The 25552-nt window shown below is 46.4% G+C and overlaps 1 protein-coding gene across 1 annotated transcript in view; it reads left to right on the forward strand.

Moving 5' to 3' along the window:
- The first annotated feature begins 9407 nt into the window (after window positions 1–9407).
- The window catches only part of Ephx2 (epoxide hydrolase 2), a 38259-nt gene continuing 22114 nt past the window's right edge, over window positions 9408–25552 (forward strand). The window contains exons 1-6 of the mRNA XM_057786088.1: window positions 9408–9618; window positions 15002–15086; window positions 20234–20393; window positions 22293–22483; window positions 23108–23230; window positions 24817–24885. Coding sequence (XP_057642071.1) covers window positions 9518–9618; window positions 15002–15086; window positions 20234–20393; window positions 22293–22483; window positions 23108–23230; window positions 24817–24885 — 729 coding nt within the window. The 5' untranslated portion in view covers window positions 9408–9517. The remainder of the gene's footprint in view (window positions 9619–15001; window positions 15087–20233; window positions 20394–22292; window positions 22484–23107; window positions 23231–24816; window positions 24886–25552) is intronic.

Genomic DNA, 25552 nt, shown 5'->3' on the forward strand with positions numbered 1-25552 from the left:
TCACCCTCCTTACCAGTGACCTCGATTTATACCTTCTAGACACGTCAGGCTGTCAAATCTACAATCGGACCTCTGATGCTTTTACAGTTTGTAGGTTATCACTGCCAGGGCTGTGCACCTGGCTGCCTGTGATCTCCGTGGCAGATCTCCTGTGATCTTAAATGGCCCCAGACTTTCTCGAGCCTACGTTCCTCCTTCCTCACTGTGCCGTCCCTTCAGCCCCTCCCATCCCAACAACTCCAAGCTCTCCCTCCCCATTGAATAGCTCATTTTGTCAGCTCTCCGACTTTGCTGGGCATGAGCTGCCCAGTTGGACTTCCAGTTCTTCTCAGACATGACTTCGTGACCTCAGGCAAGTCTCAAAAGGTGATTGTGCCTCAGTTTCCTCCCAAGTCAAAGGAGAATGTGAATGATGGTGGCTCACCATAGGCTTTCTCTGAGGAGGACATGAGTACAGCACTGTGAGTTGCTTCCAAGATTGAGAGTGTCTGTGATGTTTGTACAGACACAAGCATTGGCACACGTTACACTTATTGGTGAGCATTTATTTGATTGCTAAAACCATGAAGGATATTCTCACTAACCATGATGAAAATGTTGCTGCAACATCTTGGCGGATGCAAAATGAAGCTAGTTGCATGCATTCGTCTTCTGGAAACTGAAAGATAAGGAAGAAGAGAGGGAAGAAAGAAGCAGAGATGGAGGGAAGGAGGAAGAGGAAGAGATGGAAGGAGGAAGGGAGGAGGAGGGAGGGGAAAGCATGGAGGGAAAGAAAGCATCAGATTTTATCTGTCAAGATCATTGGCTCCAATCAATAGAAACAACCATCTTTTAAATAAAGAAGATGAAGCCAGCGGGCAGCTTGCAGCAGCACTTACAAAGCTGGAGGGCCTGCATTGAGGCCAGGTGGGAGCCTGGAAGGCATCAGCTCCATCTCAGTCCAGAGCAGCTTCGTTGCTTGTCTGCTGGGCCCCTGCTACAGTGCCAGGCATCCAAACTCAAAGCATCGCTGGTACTGCTGTCTCAGCTGTCCTTGGAAATCAGCCACTGCTGCTGCCGCCACCACTGCTGCGGCTGCCGCCACAATCAATCCTCCCCTCTCCCTCCCTCCTCATACAAAGGTCAGGATAAGTGCGTCCAATTGACTGTGTGCCCTTGAACTGGGTGTGAGGAAGGCTGATAAGGCAGGAATCTGCGTTGGAGGTTCTTGGGAAGAAGATGAGCTTTGTGTCTTCAACTGGTGGGAGGGTTCCTAAAATATGTAAAGGAGTAAAGTTCTGGGAAGGCCCTCCACTCCCGAGAGATTTCCCTCTGTGTGGAGATAAACATAGTTTTCCACAGTCACACAGCGAAAACCACTCAACCCTGCTTGTTTGAAAGACTCACACACGGGATTTGTTTGAATCAAGCCTGGTCAGACACAGATGTGGAAACGACCACCATCAAGGCAGTTTACACTCACAGATCCCTGCACACCAGAGGCACAGTGCGCCACATGGATCAGGGGGAGGGTGCCAGAGTGGGCAAGAAGAAGGGGATACAAAGGAGAAAGCCTTTGCTCGCAAGCACCTCCCACCCCCGTTCTAGATAGGTTTAGGTTCCGAGGGGTAGTTGTTTGCTTTCTGTTTGTTTTTGTTTAATGAGACATTATCTCACTATGTAGCCCTGTGAGACCTAGAACCCACAGAGATCTCTCTGCCTTCCCTCTGCTTCTGGAGTGTTGGGGTTAAAGGTGAGGGCCCGGTTTCCTGGACGGCCTTAACTGTTATTTTCACACAAACTAAAATGATCTAGGAAGAGAGTCTCACTTGCGAGATTGCCTGCATCAGATTGGCTTCATGTGTGTGTGTATGTGTGTGTGTGTGTGTATGTCTGTCTATTTGTCCATCTGTCTGTCTGGATTGGGGGAGTGTCTTGATTGTTCATTGATGTAGGAGGATCCACTCCACTGTAGGTGGTACCATATCCCAGGCAGGTGGTGGGAATGAACTGTATAAAAAAAGCTAACAGTGTGAGCCTGCCCCAGCCAGCAGGCAGCATCGGCTATGTGTCTGCAGTCTGTCCACGGCTGTGAAGTCCAGATGTAATGGAAGAAAATATTGAACTCCAACAAACATCCCTCAGACAAACAAAGTGCTCATTCTAGCCTTGGGGTACATTTTAGGAGGACAGTGGACTAGGCAGTAGTCACAATGGCATCCATGGCACAGGGCAACATGCCACAGGATCTCCACTCAGGAGACACACTACTTAATTAGGGTGAGTTTTGATACAGTTTCTTGAAAGCCATTTATGCCCTGTGAAGGAGAATAGCCAGGCTAGGTGGTGTACAGACCTGGAAAGTTAGTGTGAGCTGCTGTGCAGCTAATTGCCAGTTACATGACTTCAACCATGCAGACCAAGGTCATGCAGACCAGAGCTATACAGACCAGGGTCATCAGACCAGACCCATGCAGACCAGGGCCGTGCAGACCAGAGCCATGCAGACCAGAGTCACGCAAATCAGAGCCATGCAGACCAGAGTAATGCAAACCAGAGTCATGCAGACCAGACCCATGCAGACCAGACCCATGCAGACCAGGGCCATGCAGACCAGACCCATGCAGACCAGGGCCATGCAGACCAGAGCCATGCAGACCAGACCCATGCAAACCAGAGCCATGCAGACCAGACCTATGCAGACCAGAGTCATGCAGACCAAGGTCGTGCAGACCAGAGCCATACAGACCAGAGCCATGCAGACCAGGGCCATGCAGACCAGGGTCATGCAGACCAGGGCCATGTAGACCAGGGCCACGCAGATCAAAGGCACATAGACCAGAGCCATTAGTCCTGGGTCATCAGTCCAGAGCCAACTTTCCCAATTCAAATAAGAACAGTCTTGAGTGAATAAACTCACAGCATTCCAAAGCTAAAAGTGTTTATGTAAAAACAGGGCCTTGTTTGTGTAAATTTCCCCAAATGAGTATTGGTTTCTTCTTCCAGTTTGTGTTATTAATGATCTTCTCTCCATAAAACTTTCATTCCCTCAGGGTCCTATACTGTCCTAGATGGGTCATAACCCTAGTGACCTCAAGGACATGGAATAGGCTTTACTCACTACTTTGAAGATCCAAAGATCTTCCATTAGCAGACTGAGGACTATAAAAATTCATATACCGCGAAATTTCCTAGTAATCAGACTTCAGTTACTGCGATGAAATACCCGAGGAAAGCAACATCTAAGAAAGAAAGGTTAATCTTGATTCACAACCAGTCCCTGGTTGGTTGGCTGGCTTTGTTGCTTTGGAGTCTGTGGTGTAGAAAACTGTTCACCTCACGGAGTCTGAGAGGCAAAGAGAAAAGCAGGAAGGGCCCATGGTCCAATAGCCCTCCATGGGTGCACCCCAGCCACCCAAATCCCTTCTACTAGGCTCTACTTTTCAAAAATTTTCACCCCTTCTCGCATCTCCCCACCCCTCCTCCCAGGCTGAGGACCATGATTTTACAGTGTGGACCTTGAAGAAACAGTTATGCAGAACATAGCATTCCCTAAGTTTAAACCTCAACACCCGAAGTCCAAAGCACTTCGCACAGCCCCAGTGGAGACCGGGATACCTCTCAGCCTTTGGCAAGAAAGCCCTTCTGGGCTCTTTCTGTGTCAGCAGGGAGGGAAGCCAACTTTACAAACAGAAAGTTAGTCTTCCGTTGCCTGTATAACTTACTGCTGTTGTCTCTCCACAAAAACCATCCACACCGTGTCTGGTCATGTGTGCACATGTGCACAGGCCACAGCACTCATGCAGGGATCAGAGGACAACTTTCAGGGATTCCTTTCACCATGGGGTCCCAGATATTGAACTCAGGAAGTCCAGCTTAGCGGCAAGCCCCTTTATCAGCTGAGCCATCTCACCAGCCCCATACATAACGTAGATGTTCAAACATACAGACTAAACCCCAAAGATTTAGAAAACCCATCCGTTGTTCCCTAAACACCAGCTAAACCTTCCTGGTCTGAGAGCACAGGAATCTATGCACATACACACTCACCAGACCATGGGCAGAAGCAAGCAAAATCCTGTAGATACAGGGGCTATTGAGTGCCGCCTCTTTAGACCCTGTCTGCTGGGGCGTGAGAGGATCTGGTGACGGCTCAGGTCTGGAGGCAGGAAGGGACGGTGAGTGGGGAGATGGCTATGGGTTTTTCAGCCAGGGCTGCTAGAAGCAGCTTTTGTCATCAAGCTCCATTCTTCACAGCAATTTTTCTAGAACTGACATCTCATTTCTCCTCAGCCAGAGCTGGGAACTCAACTAATGCAACAAGGGAGCAAATCATGGGATCGAAATGCACTTGAAATGCAAGCTTGGACTTCAGCCATCTGGATGGTCGTCAGTGTGTCTTTTTACTGTGTTTCTCGAAATGGTTCCCTTTCGATGTTAAAACTTCAAGAGGCGGGGGCAGAAACTTTGTAGTTTCTGGCATAGTTAGAGGGTGAGGTTAGGAAACTGATAAGGAGGGAGCTGAGAGGACTGTCTGTGTGCCCCCCTCCTGAGGGTGCCAGCTCTATCACATTGGAAGGTCTAGCCTTGGACTTGAGCAAAGGTTATGTAGGAAGAAAATGAGGAGATTGGCACTGTGGACGTCAGTGGGTTGAGGAGCCCTGGAAGATGGTGGAGTGTCAGTCTCTTCCACGAAACAACAAGGAAAGAAAAGGCACTGGCTGGGAGCAAGAGGGTCCTGGGGACTGGGAAGAAAAGGGAGCTTCCATAGGCTTCTGGGAGATCAGAGGGAGCCACATTAGAGAAAAGTAATAGCTGATTGGTCAGCTGGGAGTGGTAGTCTGATGATGTGATATTAATGTCTGTCTGTGTCTTGGGGGTCTGGAGCAAGGGTAAGGATCCAGGCACTCACCTGCTTGTACCCCCCCCACACACATTCCCTGGGGGCATACAGGGAACCTCAGTGGAAGCAGGTTCCATACGTAAGAGCCACAAGACTGGCAATACGAGAAATGGGGGGGGGGGGGACAGGAGAGGAAGAAGAGGGCAAAGGTCAAGGGCATGGTGGATTTTCCTAATGATGGTCCTGAAGTTCCAGAAGGCACAGTGAGAACCAGAAGATACCATAGAAAGGTGTGTGTGTGTGTGGTGGGTGGGGTGCTGATCATGAGTAAGACCTGTCTTTGTTGGCCATGACAGAATATCCATGTGGGCCCATGGAAGCTTGGAGAACTGAACTTAGAAACCACGCAAGAGTAATAGGCACAGCCCAGATGGGCACACAGGACCAGTCCCATGACAATGCTGCACAGCAGTTGACTGCTGAATCCATGGGGTCAGCACCATCCCTGCCCACAGGGTAGCGGATGAAGCTTCCCCTTGAGACTCTTTTCCCATGTCCTCCATTGGCTCACCCGTCCTGTGTGAGGCTGGGCTGATGCACCCGAGCAAGTGAGCACAGCTCACGGGCCCCATGTGGTACACAGTCTCTTTCCTGCCGCCTGCGGATGGAGATATAGAACTCTCAGTTCCTTCCCCAGCACCATGTCAGCCTGTGTGCTGCCATGCTCCCCACCATGAGAATAATGGACTAAACCTCTGGACCGTAAGCCAGCCCCGGTGAACTGTTTTCATTTTATAAGAGTTGCACTGGTCACAGTGTCTCGTCACAGCAATAGAAACCCTAACTAAGACAGCTCTCTACAATTGTTAGGAATATAGTAATTGATACCTGGTGTCATTTATGAAATGTCACTATTGTACCAGCCAGGTTTTTTTATATATATATTTTCTGTTAGCTTCTAAAGCATACATGAACATTACAAGTAGCAGAAATGAGGATCAACATTTTAAACTCAAAAAGAAATCTCATTTCTTTATCCTTTGGAGAAACCTAGCAACTCATTTGCCTGTGCCTTTGGTGGCTTAAAACAGAAGGGGCACATTGACATGGGGTGGCCCATGAGAGTCCAGAGGAATGTAACTGAGCTCATTCATCTAGGGATAAAATTGAGTTATGACTTAAGGCAGAGTGTCATAACACACTGGAGAGCCAAGCTGGTCACAAGAAATAAACAAAAGGCAGGTGTGACAGCAAGGAGCTTCCTTTGTATCAGTCACGTGTTCTCTAGAGGGACAAAACCGAATCCCTTGAGGAGCCTGGAGAGCTGAAGAGAGGAGTCTTCAGTCCCCATGGCAAACGTGAAGACTCTGGTTCCATTCTAGTGAAAGAGCTGGAAGCCCCAGCAACAGGGAAGTCGAGCTTGCTCAATAGTGAAGGCCAACAGCCAAAGCACTGACCTTTGCCCTTCCGTGTCTTTTTATCTGGGCCACACACATTTGGTAGGCCTCCCCTCAATGACTATGACAAGACAGTCCCCCAGACACACCCCCAGTCCAACCTGATGAGGACAGCGCTTCACTGCAACACTCTACAGGCGATTCTAAGTTCTGCCAAGCTGACAGCTGAACCTAACTGTCACACTAACTAAGGGTGATTCCTGTTTGGAGGTGGAATTCCATTTTTCAAGGGTTGATATTTTTCTTCTTATGAGATGGTTTGTGAAGTCCATTTTTTGTAGACATGCTTTTCTTCTTCGTTTTGTAACTTTCATAAACACATTTATGGATTCAGTAACACTCTACCAGTAAGAATGCAGATGTACGCAACAGAAATCACTGTACCTCTTACAAAGAGATGACATGACAGATTAAATATGAGTAACAGGCAGATGTATTAAATATGGGTGATGGGGAAAACATATTAAGTATGAGGAATGGGGCGGGCCAATAAAATCTCTGAAAGGATTTGTTTCCAGGCAGCCAAACCTTTAAGAAAAAACACCACCATGGATCTAGAAGCTACCACCTCTGCCCCAGTTGGCTGACCAGCCCTAGGACAAAGTTTCAGAGCACTTGGCTCAGTCGGAAGCCAGGTATCAGCAAGCAACTCCAAGGTCTCCAGATTGAGCAGCTGAACCAAGGGTTATGTTACTTAGTAAGACAGGGACCTCCTGTTTGCGAGCCAGCTTTCCACTGCCGCAGTAAGCACCCAAGGTACTTAGTTTGGAAAGGGAAAAGGTCTAGTCTGACTCACAGATTTGGAGGTGTCATTCTGTGATTCGTTGGCCCCATTGCCCATAGCAACAGCACATAGTAAAACCAGTCTACTCAGGAAGAAGATGCAAGGGAAAGGAAAGGTGAGGGGTCAGAGTCCCAATACACCCTTAAAGGACACACTTCTAGTGACCAGAAGACCTCCCTTGGGTCTTCAGCTCTTCAAGGGTCTGTTACCTCCTAATAATGCCATGGGTTGAGAACCAAGGCTTTGGAGGAGGCTTGACCAAATCATAGGTTCCTGGAAGGAGCAGTTGTTGAAAGTAGAACAAAGCAGAGTTCTGCCTCAGTCAGGAGGAACATTACATGGTCAAGCAAAGGTGGGCACTTAAGAAGGTAGCTGTGCACAGCTAGAACCCAAAGGAAAGTCTGTCAGTCAGAAGTTCATAGCTAAGAGTTTATGCAATCTGATTCATTGGCTAAAAGGAAAAAGTCAACTTTGTTTTTGAGACCACTGTATTAATCAGAGTTCTGTATTATATTCTTCTCATTGTTACTTGCTTTTTAAATTTTTTTGTTTTGGTATGTGTCTGTCTGCATATGTTTCTCTATGACTATTTATCTGTCTGTCTGTCTGTGTGTGTCTGTGTGTGCATGCATATGTCAGGGTTCTCTAGAGAAAAAGAACTTAAAAGATTCTGATTTATTAGAATGGCTCAGTTAAACCAGCAATGGCTGTCTATTAATGTAAGGTCCAAGATTCCAGTAGTTGTTCAGACCACAAGGTTGGGTGTCTCAGCTGGTCTTCAGCATATGCTGGAATCCTGAAGACGTAGCTCTAATGCCAACAAAGGAATTACTAGCAAGAGGGAGAGCAAGCAGGCAAAGACAGCAAGCTTCCTTCTTCCACGTCCTTATATAGACTGCCAGCAGAAGGCATGGTCCAGATTTAAAAGATGGATCTTCCCACCTCAAAATATTTAAAAGTCTTCTTACTTCAAATAATTTAACTAAGAAAAGTCCCTCACAGGTATACCCAGGCACTTAGGTTTCAGATGTAGTCAAGTCGACAACTAAGAAGAGCATCACTGTCTTTGTGTGTGTGTGTTCTTGCTCTCTGAGTGTGTGTGTGTGTCTGTCTGTCTCTGTCTCCCTTTGTGTATGTCTTTTGTGTATCTGTCTGTCTGTCTATATGTCTCTGTGTCTGTTTGTCTCTCTGAATCTGTCTCTGTCTCAGTCTGCATGTGTGTTTCCTGCTTGTTTCTTTATCTTGTGAGTCAGTGTCTCCTATAACACAGGTTAGTCTTGAACTTGGTATGTAGCTGAGGCTGATATTGAACCTTGGAACCTTCTGCTTCTGCGTCCAGAATGCTGGGATTAGAGGCATGCAGGACGATACCCAGTTCATATTGTCTTCTCTTCCTGTCTTTGGGCCCAGGTACATCTCACATCTTTCTCCAATACTCCACTGCAAGTGCTCCCAAAAGGCCATTTCTGTTCAAAGGGCAACAACCTACATTTTCACCCACTTTCTGCTTCTTAAGTGTAAATCTCAGAAAATGCAAACTGTCCCAGGTAAGACCAGAGGCAAGAGGAAGAAGTGCCAGAAAGGAACACAAAATCAATCCACCATAAGCCTGTTTCCCACCTGGCAGCCGCAAGAGCAAAAGAAGACTTCAATTCCCCCGTTGCAGTAAGGGAGACAGTTTTTCACAACAGTCATGGACTAAACGGTGGATTTGTTCATCGAATTCCTTCCTTAAGGGATGAGGTTCCTGTTCTCCCTCTTAACTAGGGAGAACACTGGGTCAAGGGGCAGGAGGTTTCCAGAAACCTCCCAGAGGCCCAGTTCACTTTTATGTTCTTTCAAATACAGCGTACAAAGGGGAACCACACTCGATTTATTTCTTCTAAGCCACAAGAAAGTGTTCTGGGTTGGCACGCTATGACTGGAGAGCTGTATTGTTTTCCAGGAAGGCTGCTTGGAGAAGCAGGCAGAGGGAAAGGGTTTGCAAAGATGTGTGCAGCATGTAGAGAAGGGATGTCAAACAAGACAGAATACTGAAGGAGAGAATGTTTACTATGTCCCCCTCTCCCTTTCCTTCCTCTTTCTCCTATCAAGATCAACCCTCTCTCCCCATACCAAGCCTGTCTAAGAAAGGTCAAAGCCTGGGAATAGGGGAGACCGGGGTTGGTAGTTTAGCTGGGAGTCTTACACACACGCGGGCTCCTAGGCAGGAGGTAGTGGCTAAGATCAGATTTGACACTTGGGTGGAACTTCCAGCTGGACGCTCCAGTCTGGACCGGGTGAGTAGGCAGGGCTCCGTTGGTAGTGGGCGTGGTATGGTGTGGTGGGGCGTGGCGGGGCCTGTGCCGAGCCTGGCAGATTCTGATCTTAGGTCCCCAAGTCTCTTTCTCCAGTGAAGGCCGCAGCCTTCCAGCTCCACGTTTGTGTCTGCTTAGCCCTGCAGCCCAGGCCACCATGGCGCTGCGTGTTGCAGCGTTCGACCTTGACGGAGTGCTGGCCCTTCCCTCTCTCGCTGGCGCCCTCCGACGCACGGAGGAGGCCCTGGCGCTGCCCAGGTAAGGGAACCCGAGCGCTAGATCTGTGTCACAAGTAGGCAGTCCCTAGCCGCCTGGTGTCCTGCCCACACATCCAGCTCAGGTTTCAAATTGCTTTCCTGGTGAGCTTGGGCAAGATCAAAATCATTGTCTGGTACTAAATACCATTGCCCTTCTAAATGCTAAGTAATTAAGCTTTGTTAAAAACTTCAAAATTGCACTTTGCAAAAGGAGGCGATACTAAACTATTTGCTACGGGGTTAATTCTGTTGAACTGTGTCTTTAAAATGCTTGCTGAGACTTACAAGAAAGTTCTGTCCAAAGGCCAGCGTTACAAGAGAGCCAGCACAGTAGTAATTTAGAGAAATGGCCCCCAGCCCGAGGAAGTGAGGAGCTGGGAGGCAGTCGCTGACACCAAAAGTAATGGCTCAGTTTCAGATGGCGGAGGGAGGAAGCAGGGGCCTGTAGAAAAAAATGCCTGGAAAAAATATATCAAAATATCCAGACAAGGGGATGGAGGGTAGGCTGCAGTTAAGAACATTTGATTTCCCACACCCGTGTCAGATGGCGCCCCCTTCTGGCCTCCTAGGGCACAGATGCAGACACAAACACACATAATATAAAAAGTAATAAAATAAGTATTTTAAAGATCCAGATGTTACAATGGTACGTGAGCTCGTGAATGATTTCCCCTCTACGTTTCTCTTTCCATTCACAAGCGTTTTATAAACAAAAAGGAGGAAAGCATATTTATTTTTTAAAAGTTAAAAAGGAGCTGGGCAGAGTTGGCGCACGCCTTTAATCCCAGTACTCGGGAGGCAGAGGCAGGTGGATCTCTGTGAGCCAGCCTGGTCTACAAAGCTAGTTCTAGGACGGGCTCCAAAGCTACAGAGAAACCCTGTCTTGAAAAACAACAAAACAAAACAAAATTTAAAAGGACGGAAGGTCACTCTGGTAGGACTCAAAGGAAAGAAGGAAGGGGTAATTCCAAATTACCCCCGAGAGGAAGAAGCATAGTGGCAGCTTGTGATCTGGAAATCTCCCTCATTTGATGATTCTAGAATTCTTATGACACCAAGAGGGCTTATCTTTTGTACTATATAAATCATGTAAGCCAACCCAAAGGAGACTCAGTGGCTAGAACAGCAGTTCTCAACCTGTGGATCACGACCATTGAAAATCACATATTTCTGATAGTCTTAGGAACTGAGACACCGCTCAGTGGCAAAATTCCAGGTATGAAGTCGCAACAAAAATAATTTTATGGTTAGGGGTCACCACCGCATGAAGAGCTGTATTAAAGGGTTGCAGCATTAGGAAGGTTGAGAAGCAGGCACCTTCTCAGATGTAGAGACTCGGGTGGGGCAGGAAGATTCCCTCGGTGGCTCTGAGAGAAGTATTCCTTCACCCAGTGCAGGTTCCTCCCTCTCTGCGTCCCTGTGCCTTTGTGTCTCCCTTGGCTGCTCTTCTAGAAATGCATCTGTCCAGGGCGAATAAAATAAAATGCACCAGCAGCTGAGAAGCAAAAATAAACAAGAGACTACAAAGTCCACCATCAGGTGGCCACACTGAAGTTAAGTAGAATTTGACAGAGAACAATATTTGAAAATGAAAAACCATCCACCTCCAAACTGCGCTTGCCCAATGGGAGTTATGAGAAAGGAATGATTAGTTTGCTTCCAAGAAGTTTGTGTATGGGTGTGGGTGTCCACATTTTTATGTGAGAGAATGGATGGATGCTTTGTGTGTGGGGGGGGATGCACAGGTGTGTGCTTAACCTGTCTTTCTTGTCAACCACCCTAAGAGACATTGCCTTTTCTTAGGAATCTTGAGTGAAGATTAAATTAGCTTTTATGGAAAGTGGATGGGCAGCTGTGTTTTTGATACATGCCTTTATTTACAGAAGTTCTCCATGTCTGCAGTGATGCACTGAGCAATACCATTGGATGGCAGCCTCACACACTTCCTTTGTGACAGTGGTTGTTCTGGGGTGCCATAGAATAGGTTATGACAAAATTAGTCGCATGCGGGAGGTCAGAGTGTAAGTGTTGCATTTGTTTACCCATCAGATGTGTGAGCTAATCTGGTAGCAAATGAAGAAAAAACGTCTTCCACGCACTGGGTATTTTCAGCAGATGTAACAACTTCTCCCACACAGGCCACCAAAGCTCATGCTGACAGTCGTGCCCTGAGAAGTACCAAGTTCTTGGGAATTTTCTTGTGTCTCTTATTGTGTTTTGTTTATGTTGTATATTGTGGGTGTTTTGTCTGTGTGTATACCTCTGTACTATGTGTGTGCCTGGTGCCCATGGGGGGCAGAAGAGGGCGTCAGAACCTTTTGAACGGGAGCCCCAGATGGAACTGAATCACCATGTGGGGGCTGAGACTCTAACCCAGGTCCTCTGGACGAGCAGCTGATGCTCTCCAGCCTCTCTTGTATCTCTTGATTCACCAGTTTCATTTTCTGTCATGGGCCTTTCACTATTCACTGCCTTGATGAGGCATTCTGTCTATTAGGTTGTTTTTGTTGTTTTTGTTTTTCGGGACAGGGTTTCTCTGTAACTTTTGTGCCTGCCCGGCCACTCGCTCTGTAGACCAGGCTGTCCTGAACTCATAGACATCCACCTGCCTATGCCTTCTAAGTGCTGGGATTAAAGGCGCGCGCCACCCCACAATCTTAAAATACAGTGCTCAGGGGCCGGCGAGATGACTGAGCTGACAGAGGTGCTCGCCACCAAACACAACAACCTGAATTCCATCCCCAGGACCCACGTGGTGGAGGGAGAGAACTGACTCCCTCAGGTTGCCCTCTGACCCATACATGTGCCCTGTGGCATGAGTGTGCAAGTACACACACATATGCATAAATAAATGTAATAAAAATTGTGCTCATGTTTTCCAGTGGTAAAAATAGTCTTGTTTTGTCAAATTGCTTCTACTTCAAAATAAGCCCTGCTTGCTCTTGCTGTATAAATGTAGCAATGTTCTCTTGCAGTCACGCTTTTCCTATGTGTTCTTCTTTAGTCAATCCCCGATTTTCAGGCAGAAATAAGTCATTTTAGTTTCTTCTTCTTGGTCATATGATACAGCTATCTGCTTACCTGTCACTGTGAGTTTCCTAAGGATGGGATCGTTATTTTCCCGTCTTTTACATCACAGGTAACACACAGCCTTGTACATCTTAGGTGTCTAATAAAAGCTTGTGGTACCTAACTGCACTCTGATTCTTAAAACTTCAGCACAGCTGCTAAAGGGTCTGGGGAATCTCACTGAGGAGATGGCCGTGCTATGTCACAGGAGTGAGGTGGCATTTGCATCGCTTTGACTTTACTATGCATTATCAAATTACATGTTGAAAACATGTAAATTTGATATCAATTGTACCTTAATAAGATTGTTCAGAAAATACTGATGTCAAAAGCACAACAGAAACCATTACTATTACGAGGAAGCTGGACAAGGCCACAGATCTCAGGCACACAGAGGTGATGATTTTACCTGAAAGAGGGTTAATCTGCTTTAAAATACTCCACTATAGTCAAAAACAAAATTCCCAAGTAGGAGATAATTGTTCTCACACTTGGGGATGGTAAATGTCTGCAAAGGGCTTGGCATTGCAACTGATAACAGGGGAGGTATGTCCATTAATCAGGGCTGCCAACCGTACAGACTGGCTGGGTTAGTAGGAGAGCGTTCTGGAAGGGTAGAAGGTCAAGACCAAGGTTTCAGAAAAGTTGATCTTCTTGTTGCTTTTCTTTTACTGTGATAAACACCATGGCAACCAGCAACTTGGGGAGGAAAGGGCTTGTTTGGCTTACTTGTTTGGTGATGGTTACAGCTCACCACCTAGGAAAGCCAGAACAAGAACTCAAAGCACGAGCTTAGAGACAGGAACTGGTTCACAAACAGTGGAGGAATGGTTCTTACTGGCTTGCTATTCTTGACTTTCTCAGTTGCTGTTCTTATTCAGCCCAGGGATGGTCTTCCCACAGTGGGCTGGACTCTCACACATAAATAATCAAGAAAATGCTCCACAGGCCTGGCAACAGGTCAGTTTGATGGAGACATCTCCTCGACTGAAATGTTCTCTACCCACATGTGTCTAGATCTGTGCCAGTTTGGCAAAATGAATTATGACAGTTTCGTCTACCCCATGTCATTGTTAACGCACAAGCATATCCCTTTAAGTAATACCCATTTCATGGCTTGTACGCAAGATCTCCGTGTTAATATTACAATATAAAATGTAGTCTGACTTTTAAAAGTCCCATAGTCCTTAAAATTTTCAACACTTAAAAGTTCAAGTTCTTTTTAAAAATCAAGAGATTTCTTAACTGTGAGCTCCTATAAAGTTAAAAACAAGTTACATACTTTCTTATTCCAAGAGAGAAGAACCAGAGTACAGTATAATCAGATCAAAGAAAACATAAACTCCAGCAGTGTAAAGAGTTCAGACTCTGACATCTGGGACTCACTCATGATCTCCTGGGCTCCTGTGGGTTTAAACACTCTTCTTCCCCAGTGCTGCCAGATGCAGCACACACAGTTTGTCTCATAGGCTCAGGTTGACTCCACTGCACACCCATCACTGTCCTAGGCTGGTGTAGCATGGTCCAGGTACTTCTAATATGCTGGCGCCTCTACTACAATGGAGGCTGGTCTCCCTGCTGACCCTGCCACACAGTACTGAGGCTGAGTTGTTTTCATGGCCCCTTTAATCCTGCAGCTTTTATGTCATCAAAACTAATACCATCTGGGAGATCTTACACATTGCCAGGCTTGGTTGCCAGTATGAGATGCAGCCTTGCCCTTCCCTGCCCCCAGTAAAAGCTTCTGAGTACTAACCCTGAAGAAATACCTCCCAGAAGATTTAACCTCAGTGATTCTGGTCTCCTGTTAATCACATCTGATTCTTCAGCCCCAACTGACTAGAAACCACAGATTCTTAATCCAAAATGTCATTCTATATTTGTGACAGTTGGTTCCCTCCAACAAATCTGTCCTTGACTTGAAGCATCATCTCTGTGTGTGTCTGTGTCTAAAATAATCTCTTTTTTAGAATACCAATTGTGTTAAATTAGGACCTCATTAACTTCATTATCACTTTAAAGAGTCCATCTCCAAATATAGCCCCATTGTGAAGTACTGGAAGGTAAAACTTCAGCATGGGAATTTTGAAGGTGAGCAACTTCAGACCTTAACACAGGAAATATTTTTAGAAATGAGAGATTAAGATAAAATTGGAACTATATGTACATAATAAATTCCAGGAAAAAAATTCGTTCCTTTTGAAAAATGAGAGCTAAAGATGATGTGGACAAGCTTGACCGTGGCTTACATCTTCCTGTCTTTCTGACAACAGTAAATGGCGGCTGGTGATGGTGATATTCCTTGTGTCTTCCAGAGGCTTCCTGATAGATGCCTTCCAGAAGGAATCCCCAGAGGGACCCAATGAGCAACTCATGAGAGGGAAGATCACTTTCTCCCAGGTGAGGGCACACTGTGTGGACCCCTTTGGGAGACTCAGTGCTTTATTGAGTTTCCACCCTGGCCTTCAACTCACCATGGGCAAGATCATATTTTCTTAAGTCACCCCCCCACAACCCCCTATAACTTACAAAACACCAAGACACTGGACAGTGTGTTTTGGACCGCACTGTAGTCTGCCTGGGCCAACCTGAGGAACGTTTCAAGCCCTGAGGAACTGTGACAGGAAACTTGGCGACAAGAGCAGCTATTTCAAGACAGAGCCACTGAACCATTAACTCAATAACTGTAGAGCAGGAGACTCTGGAATCAGGGACTGGGTTTGAATCTATAGGCCCTACTTACATGTCAAGACCACAGCAAGTTACTTAACTTCTCGAAACCTCCATTGCGTTATCAGTAAGATGCATGATGATACCACCCATGCCAAAGTGGTTGTGAAACCTGAGAATGTTTAGTGCAGAGTGTTTCACTCAGTCAGTGCTCAGTAAGAGAGCTGGTCCTGGTGCTAAATTCTCAACTACTTTATAATTAGATAGGGTCTCAGTTTGTGTGTCTATAAAGAATCTGTTTATAAACCCACAGGTTTTTTAAATCACCTTTTTGGAAAAACTATATTACTATAGACAATTATTATCTGATCAGAGAATTTGGGGACCACTTCATTAAAAAGAAAGATCATAAGAGACAGAGGACCAAAAAGTTTGCTGCAAGATAGTGTCTTCCATATATGACAGGGAAGCTGTACCCATGAAATCTCAATATGACTGCCTAAACAAGACCATTGCAATACAATCATCAGTTGATATGCCAACATGGATGAGGAAAATCTTACAAGACCGCACCCCTAGATGAAGACTATAGACAATTAATGGCTGCTGAACAAGAGAGAATCAGTTTTCTCCAGGGAGGAGATCCCTGATAGATTATCCAGTCCCTGTGGTTAGTCCTAAACATCCATACACACACACACACATATGTATATATAGATATACATATGTATACATGCACACACATACACAAGCACATACATGTGTGTGCACACAACACACACATATAAACAAGCTATGATAAATTAGAGGGAACAGAAGAAACACAAGAAGAGTTGGAGGAGTGAGGGGAGGGGTGGAAATGCTGTGAATACAGTACTCTGAGATGAAATTTTCAAAATAAGATAATTGAATTTAAAAAGGACACAGAGCATTATGAAAACCCCATGATGAAATTCATTACTTTGTGTGCCTACTTTCAAATTAATAAAAACAGAGAAAGAACGAGAAAGAGAGAGAGAGAGAGAGAGAGAGAGAGAGAGAGAGAGAGAGAGAGGGCTCACACTGTGTGGTATTGCTGAGAATATTGCAGTCACTTTATCATACATGCATTTACATGCACACGCACACACACCACAACGAACAGTGAAGAACAGTTGTGCCAATGCCATGGGGAACAACTATCTCTGAAGATTTATCCAGTGCAAACACCTTCAGTGGCATTGTTCAGAATAAGGAGGGGAATGCCGTGTATCTTCAGTGACATGGGATGGTTTGGGGTGAACTTCCAGCAGGCGGTTTAACGTGCACCTGCTTCAGACTTCCTGAGCCGTTTCTGCTCATCTAGAAACTCACAGGGCTAGAAGTCTGAGAAATTTAATTATACCCAGGCAAAGACGCCTAAAGCTTGAATTGTCCTTTTAAAAATTATCTTTGGCCAGGCAGTGGTGGCACATGCCTTTAATCCCAGCACTGGGGAGGCAGAGGCAGGTGGATCTCTGTGAGTTCAAGGCCAGCCTGGTCTACAAGAGCTAGTTCCAGGACAGGCTCCAAAGATACAGAGATATCCTGTCTTGAAAAACCAAAAAAAAAAAAAAAATTATCTTTGGAAGTTGTTCTACTTTGCTTTCTACTATTGGGATAAACACGTTGACTAAGAGCAACTTGGGGAGGAAAGGGTTTATTTGCATTACAGGTCACTGTCCTTCACTGAGGAAAGTCAGGGCAGAAACTCAAACATAGGTAGGAACCTGGAGGTAGAAACAGAAGCAGAGACCATGAAGGGCTGCTGCTTACTGGCTTATTCTCCGGGCTTATACCAGCTACCTCTCTTGTAGCACCTAGGGCCACCCACCCAGAGGTGGCACTGGCTGAAGTGGGCAGGACCCTCTCACATCATCATTAATCAAAAATATGCCCCACAGATTTGCACACAGGCCAGCCTGATGGAGGGATTTTCTTACTGAGGTTCCCCCCCTTCCCAGATGACCTAGTTTGTCTCAAGTTGTCAAAAACAAAAACAACAACAACAAAAAAAAAAAACAGTGCGAAAGTGAGCTTAGACTCTTCATTCCATTTATGCGCAGGATGGAAACAGAAGGGTGCACACACAATGTAACTCTGGCCAAGATTTCCAAACTGAACACACTCATACTTTAGCACCAGGTCAAAACACATGGGGATCATAGTGGGACCCTCTCTCTATGTTCCCGTGGACACGACCTTTCCACAAGCAGCTGCTGCCTCAGTCCTAACCTCCATCGTTCTTGCCTGTGCTAGCATTTGGACAAGGGGAACTTTGCTGTTTGGCATATTCCACTTGGTTTTGTGTATGTGGTGTTCATAGATGCTTTGCAGGCATTAGCAATAGTTTATTCTTCAACTACTGGGGGCCACTGGGGGTCCACTGTATGCATGTGCCCTACTCTGTGTATCTTGAGATTGCTGGGCTTCTGGGTAGCTTTTAGTTTGAGAGTCTCATGAATAGTGTTGCAGTGGGGTATTATACTGTGATTCATTCTGCGGTGAGATTACTTGGGATCTGTTGTAGCTTAGGCTGCTGTTGTAAAGATACTGCAGGAGACTGGGTGACTCAAATATCAGGTGTTCATCTCTTAATCCTCTAGAGGCTAAAGAACCCAAGGTACCTGGGGAGGGTGGTCTTTCTGGATTCCAGTAAGCCTTCTTCCTCCTGTATCCTAGTAGGAGAAAAAGCAAGCTCCCCTATCTTTTTAGGGTTCCATGCATGGTGACTCTACTCTCATGACTCAGTCATCTCCCAAAGCCCTGACCTCCAGATAATGTACACTGAAGGTTAAGACTTCAACACACTCATTTTTAGTGGGATGAAGACATTTACTCCGTCATAAACTGCCATAGTAAAATGCCTCCGACTGAGTAGCTGAAACAAACTGAAAAGTTCTAGAGTTACAAAGGGATTGGTTTCTTGTGGGGTTTCTTTTTGTGGACAGCCAGTTTCTCACTGTATCAATGCATGATTTTCCCTCTGTGGATTAGCTTTATGTTGCTAGAATAAAATATCGGAGGCAACTAACTTACAAAGGGAAAATATTTATTTATCTCACAGATAAAGACTGGACCGCTCCATAGTGCTGGGCATCTGGCTTAGGCTGCACAGCTTATGGATCAGTTAGAAGGAGAGAGAGGGTGGGCAGTTGCCATCCTACCATCCCTAGCATATGCTCCCAATCACATAAGGACCTCTCACCTCCATATCTCCAAAGGCGCCAATAATGCAGCCCTTTGGATCAAACTTGGAGGCTAGTACTGGTATTAAATGATAGCATCACGGCCTCTTCTGATCCCCTTCTCTAAGAATGTACACCTTATTGAGTTAGAGTTCACCGTAGTGACCTCATTTTGCCTAAACCTCATCTGTAAAGCCCTTGTCCCCAAAAGTCATATTCTAAGATTCAAGGACTTCAATGTTCCAGTTTTGAGAGGACATTGTTTGTTCAGACCATATCAGTAGTGATGAGTGTAGTTTCTCTTTGAAGGCTGGCTGTTATCTTAATGACTGTGACCTGTTGCAGGCTTTCTTTTGGGTCACCAACCAGCTCCCAAATCATCACATGGAGACTTATTATTAGTCATGTGCCGCGCACCGCGCCCCCTGTCTGTGCTCTATGCACTAGAACCCAGTTCACAAGCTTCAGGCAAGGTTGAGGAAACACACGCAGAGACAGACCAACACACGGACCTCCAATCACTGGTACAAAAGCCCCTCTTTAATAGCACCATGGAGGCTTAAATACCCTGCAGTCAATGGCCAACAGGTGAAAATCCCATCCTCTGATCCTCTAGGCAAAGCACAGCTTCTAGTAACTTCAATTAGAAGGCTCTAGCAGGGAAGAGCTGCTGAAGGCCAGGACTTACTTGCTCCCAACAGTCATGAATGCTTGACCTAGTCTAGGCTTGTTTCTGGCTAGCTCTTTTAACTTAAATTAACCTGGTTCTCTTTATCTGCCTTTCACTTTAGGTCTTTGCTTCATGTCTTACTTTCCTTTTTTCTCCAGTGTCTGGCTGGTTGGCAGATGTCTGGTTTCTGGCCCTAGGCGTGTCCCTCTCTTTCTCCCTCATTCTCTTCTTCCTCTTCCTCTTCCTCTTCCTCTTCCTCTTCCTCTTCCTCTTCCTCTTCCTCTTCCTCTTCCTCTTCCTCTTCCTCTTCCTCTTCTTCTTCTTCTTCTTCTTCTTCTTCTTCTTCTTTCCTTCTCGAAACTAGATTTCTCCTTCTCCTTATTCTCTCTGACACATATCCCTCTCTTGCATAGCTATTGGCCATCCAGCTTTTTATTAAGCCAATCAGGCACCTTGGGCAGGCAAGGTGAAGCAGCAACATGTCTTTTCATAATTAAAGAACTGCAGCATAAACAAATGTAATGCATCTTTTCACCATTGAACAAATGCAGCATAAACAAATATGACACACCTTTGCCTACTTAACATATATTTCACAACATTCTCCAATTCATATGTTAAGCTTCTGACCACTAACAGGAAGTAACTAAGTCAGGAGAATACAACCTTCAGGAAGAGATTGGAAAAGGGACCCTAGAGGATTACTTAGGTCCTTCTCCTTTGAGCAAAGTGAGCGGGCAGCACCACCTATGAAACAGACACCATTCTGTCTGCATCTTGACTTTGACTGTCACAGACTTCAGAATTGGGGGGAAGGAATTTAGCCTGCTTCTGAGCACCCCAGTTCCTGTTATTCTAGTGCAACTCACCTTCGTCCTTTCTCTCGGGGAGCTTGTTCCCAGGATTGGACCGCACACATTTGAACTTCGCGGTGCTGCCGAGCCTTCTCCAAGGCTGCAACCACTGACCCTGCTTACCTCCCACATCTGTTTGCTTTACAGTGGGCACCACTCATGGAAGAGAGCTTCAGGAAGCACTCCAGCGCCTCTGGAACCAGCCTACCTGAGGATTTCTCCATAAGTCAAATATTCAATCAAGCCATGGCAGCAAGAAGCATCAACCGCCCCATGCTCCAGGCAGCTATTGCTCTCAGAAAGAAAGGTAAGAGACTCAATGCTGCCCATTCTGGCCTGGCTACACCAGAGCCCTGGGAAAGCTGAGGTCAGAACACAGCTAAGTATGTCTCAAGGTCACAGATCTGACACACCCTTAAAGCAAGCCTCCAGAACCAGCATTACTACTTGAGAAAACTCTTACTAACTAGCTTACTGTTAGGATCCCTGGGAAATGATATAATTTTATATACTAAAGCAATGATCAGTTACTGCTTTATGAACAAAATTCTATCCTTTCATTGTTACTAATTACTATCAATAATTATCCAAATGACCAAACTTCTGCCACAGATTTTAAAATGAGGCTTTTAAGCAACTCTGATTTTTCCAGTCTTTGGGTGTCAGAGTCGTGCTATGAACTGGTGTGAGTTGAGATGATGCCATGCGGTCTAAGATGCGAAGTCACATCCACACATGGGCAGGCATTTTATTGTAGTGCCTGCCTCTTCCTCGTGAGCATCAGTGAAACTATTGCATCAGACTTGTCTTTGTGGTCAAGACATCTGACTCAGTCCATCTGTGCTGCTGTAACAAAAGACCTGGGATTAGAGAGTTCACAAAGGAGCACAAGATCGAGAGGGCTGTATCTGTGAGTGTCTTCCTGCTGTGTCTCACCAGGCTGGGAAAGGGAAGGGAAGAACACAGTGTGGATGCCTGAAAGACAAGATATTCACCTGCAGCTCCCGTTATGTTACAAGCACTGGTTTCCATCATGAGGGCGGAGCTCTCGTGACCCAGCTATTTTGTTAGACCTCTGCCCACTAGCACTATGACAGTAGGAAGTAAGTTTGCAATGCGAGCTTTTAGGAGACACAGTCAAGCCATAGCCCATCCCACAACCAGAGGTCTTCGCTCGCCATAGACTCATCTGTCTCGTTTCCATTACCTCCTGTTTCTTGCTCGGCTGTGTAGACAAAACCAGGGGATGATACCATCTGTGTCTTTGTTTCTCCAGTTTTGAAATGGGAATTCAGTTTGTGTTGCTCGGAGCAGGTGGTTTTTGCTTTTGTAGATGGCACAAGGTCTTTGCGCTCACAGATAAGCACTAGGGGAACCAAGAGTATTAAACACACAAGGTTGTCTCTTCACAGGAGGATGGATACCTCTTCTCTGCCCAGAAAGCTGGGAATGAATGTAGTTAGTAGCCTGGCAGCCTGTGCCATCTGTAGGGTCAGGCCACACTTGAATCCCCCAAACTTATGCTTATCTCAGCCACGTGGACTTTGGAAAGGGCTTCAATGTAAATGTGTCTTAAACTTTGTTGTACACACATTGGGTTAATTATCATCCGGAAGCTTTTTCCAAAATTGTGCTTAAATATGACGAAAGTAAACTGCCTGGGATCAGACTCTAGAAGTTTGAGCCAACATGGGCTGCTGAGTCGTGTTGTACTGAATTTCCTTCTTGGTTCATGTTACCCTGTGCACCCCGGTGGTTGCAGTTTTAAAATACAGGTGGAGTTTTCAGTATTGAGTCTTAGTATAGACTCCACAGGAGTGCCCAACTTCACTGTGGGCTCTGAGCTGAATGTGCCATGTCCAGCTGTCAGTGTAAGATAGGAATATCTTCCCTGCCTGCCACGGAAGTGGAGAGGAGCCCACGAGCTGATGAAACTTAAGACAGCCTTATAAGATGAGGTGATAGTGGCAGGGAGTGGAGAGTGGTCTTCAGAAAGCTCCCGTCTTTGCTTGCCCTCAGGAGGTGCTCGTGGGGAAGGACGATTCTTTTTCAACTTCTCTCACGAAATCTCTGTATGCAGAGACTGACATTTGTGAGCAGGAGCCCGCGGTAGGGACTTCCCAATTCCCAGGGACCCCTTCGAGGCATCCAGAATATGGCTCCCTATAGCTGATCCCCTCCCTGGCAACCCCTTCTCCCCGCTCAGGATTCACAACCTGCGTCATCACCAACAACTGGCTGGACGACAGTGACAAGCGAGGCAGCTTGGCACAGATGATGTGTGATCTGAGCCAGCACTTCGACTTCCTGATTGAGTCCTGTCAGGTCGGACTGATAAAACCCGAGCCTCAGATCTACAAGTTTGTACTGGAAACCCTGAAGGCCCAACCCAGTGAGGTGAGTAGACACTCCCTTTTCAGGGGAAAGGGTGTCACAGAGATCTTGCAACAGGGGACTGATGGAGTTGACAGACTGAGGTGCACTTGAGGCCTGGCAGCCTGGTCTTAGGCCCATTCCTCTTGTGTCAGGAGGGATGCCTTTGAACATAGCTCAGTCTAGAACGTACCATTGATGTGGCCCTTTGTGAGGTGTCAGTGCCGTCAGATGATGTTAGAGCAGCTTCCCATGTTTACTAATGAAGAAACAGAGGCCCCAGAAGACTTGGCCAAGAACACAAAGCTAGTGACCGAGAGTGAGTCTCCTTCTGCCATAGTCTCCCTGTCCAAGAATCCTGGCCTACTTGAATCCTTCTGTTTATTAAGGGTCCTGGGAGTCACTCTGCTGAAACGCTGTATTATGCTCACCTCCTCTCATCTTAAAGGCTGACTGGACTAAGGTCCCTCTCCTTCACGTACTGACCCTTCCTCCTTCTGGACCCACCTCACCACGAGATGCTCAAGACAAACCTAGAGCCCCATCCCTGAGGAGACTGTCCCCGGAGCCATTCACAGATGTTTCCTTCTGATGCTCTGCTCACACGAGATGCTTCCTCTGGTTGATGCTTGTACTGTTTGGGTCCAGGTTGTTTTCCTAGATGACTTTGGGAGCAATCTGAAGCCAGCCCGAGATATGGGGATGGTCACCATCCTGGTCCATGACACAGACACAGCTCTGAGAGAACTGGAGAAGGTCACAGGGATACAGGTAACTTTAGGTCTGAGCAGGGTCTGGCTTCCTGCCGTCCTTCTGGTGTTTGGGGAGACAGTAAGGAGACCGAGGTGCTCTCTCACTCCTCTGTGAGCAGTTCAGAGGCATTAGGTACGTTCAGAACTGTGTGTAGCCCAGTCCGTCTGCTTCCAAGCTCTTCCATTTTAAAAAAAAGCCAAAACCTTGTCCCATTAAATAATGACTCACACAGCCCCCAATCTACACTCGGCTTTCTGTTTCTATGAGTCTGATTTCCAGGTGCCTCCGATATGTAGACTCACACAGTGTGTGCCTTCTCATTTCTAGCTTGTTTCCCTTTTGGTATAATGCCCTTAAGATTCATCTAGAGTGTAGCATAACCCAGATGGGACTCACTTTCTGAGCTGTTCTCTCTGACAAGGGGGACTAGATTCCAGAGTTTAAGCCCCCCACTTTAGAGGACGGCTTTCTTAGGTGGGCCCATCTGCACTCGAGATGGCAGGTGTAGCTTGTGCAGTTGGGGCTCAGTCAGGAGGAGACTGACTGGCCCATGTGCTCAGTAGCTCCTCCTCTGCTATTGATGCTTTGGGAACTGACACCAGTAAGGTAAAAAAGGGAGTGTTCTGGAACTTTCCTCCTTACGTAGATGTTATCCAAAGACAGGTCCAGGGTCTCTAGTGGACAAGGATAAGGCCCAAGACACAGGCTGTTAGGGGATGGGTTCTCAGAAATTCATATACTGAAACGGCAGTGCCCAGTATCTCAGAATGTGATTGGATTTGAACACAGAGCCTTAGAAGAGGTGATTAAGGCAACAGAAGACCAAAAGGGAGAACAGCAACCTAATATGACATGGTCCTTTCATGTAAGAAGTAGAAACTAAGTCACAGGCCCCCAGAGGGACACATGAGGCTACAGAGGGCGGTAGCTATCTATAAACATAGAGGCAGGTCTCAGGAGAAACTAACTGGCCCTGTTAACACCTTTCATCTAAGACCCCTGTCCTCCCAAACTGAGGAGATAGCAGTCTGTTGTTGAAAATGCCCAGTCCGTGGAACTCTGCGGTGGGAACTTGAACAGTTGAAGACAGGCACAGAGTTGGGCTGCAGCTGACTAAAGGGAGACCCCTTCTGACAGAGCATCACAGAGAGGTAGCAGCTATGCCTGGCCTGAGCCTGGGCTATCTGAGGACTTCTGTGAAGCATGGACTGAAACCATAAAGATTTATAAGTCTGTGTTTCTCTGGCTCATATAACGTTCATTTGGGAGCCCCAGGGCCTTTGTGGAACACAGCCAGTCATTAGAGGGCCTACTGTCCTCCACTGGGAGCTTTCAAAATCACACATAATACCCAGTTGAAAGATAGGAGATGAGGTACTGTAGAGAGTCATATGTGGGTTTTCTTGGCTTAACCAGGGGGCTATGTACTCCTGTCTGCATTCCATTGGCCGGAACTCACAAGACTCCATGAACCGAGACAACTCATGGAGCCCAGCCATGCCCGAACTGGAGGGGACTGGTTCATGAGGACCACCAGGAACACATTCAGGAGGGGTGGCAGAGGTGATGTCTGGGGTCTCACACTGTGCCCATCATATTTTCAGTTTCCTGAGGCCCCTCTGCCAGTCCCCTGCAATCCAAATGACGTCAGTCATGGGTATGTAACCGTGAAGGTAAGTCAGCCACATTCTCTCTGACCACAGCACATAAAATGCTATGTGGAATAGCAAGGGCCATGTATGCGGAATAGCGAGGGCCATGTATGCGGAATAGCGAGGGCCGTGTATGCGGAATAGCAAGGGCCATTGAGTTGTCAGTACACAGATAGGAAAACAGAAGAGAACAAAGCGTGGTGAGTGGCCGGAGCCCTTGTTGCAGCATTCATGTCTTCTGATGGGCCAGGACTCAGTCCTGTGACCATATCACTATTGCCAGGGGGAGCCGTGTCTAGAAAATGCCAGCATGTGCCAGGGAGAAGGGATAATGCCAATGTTAAAAGCCCTCAGGGTCATCTTGCCAATAGAGTCACCAAAAGGACTGTACAAACAATTCCTATTTAAGAAGCAGACCTCTGGGGAGGAGAGATGGCTCAGTAAATAGAGCACATGTAAAACACAGAGCTAGGCATGATGGTGTGTGTTTGCCATCACAATCGCTGGGAAGCAGAAACAAACAGATCCCTGGGGCTTGGTGACCAACAGGGATAACCTGTTTGGTGAGGTTCTGTCTCAAACAAATTAAAATTAAGTAAATAAGGTAGACAGCTCTAGAAAATGTGTCTTAGTTACTACTCTGTTGCTGTGATAAAATACCATGACCAAGGCATCTTATAGCAGGCAG

The sequence above is a fragment of the Chionomys nivalis genome, chromosome 12, assembly GCF_950005125.1.
Source record: "Chionomys nivalis chromosome 12, mChiNiv1.1, whole genome shotgun sequence".
NCBI classification, from domain to species: Eukaryota; Metazoa; Chordata; class Mammalia; order Rodentia; family Cricetidae; genus Chionomys; species Chionomys nivalis.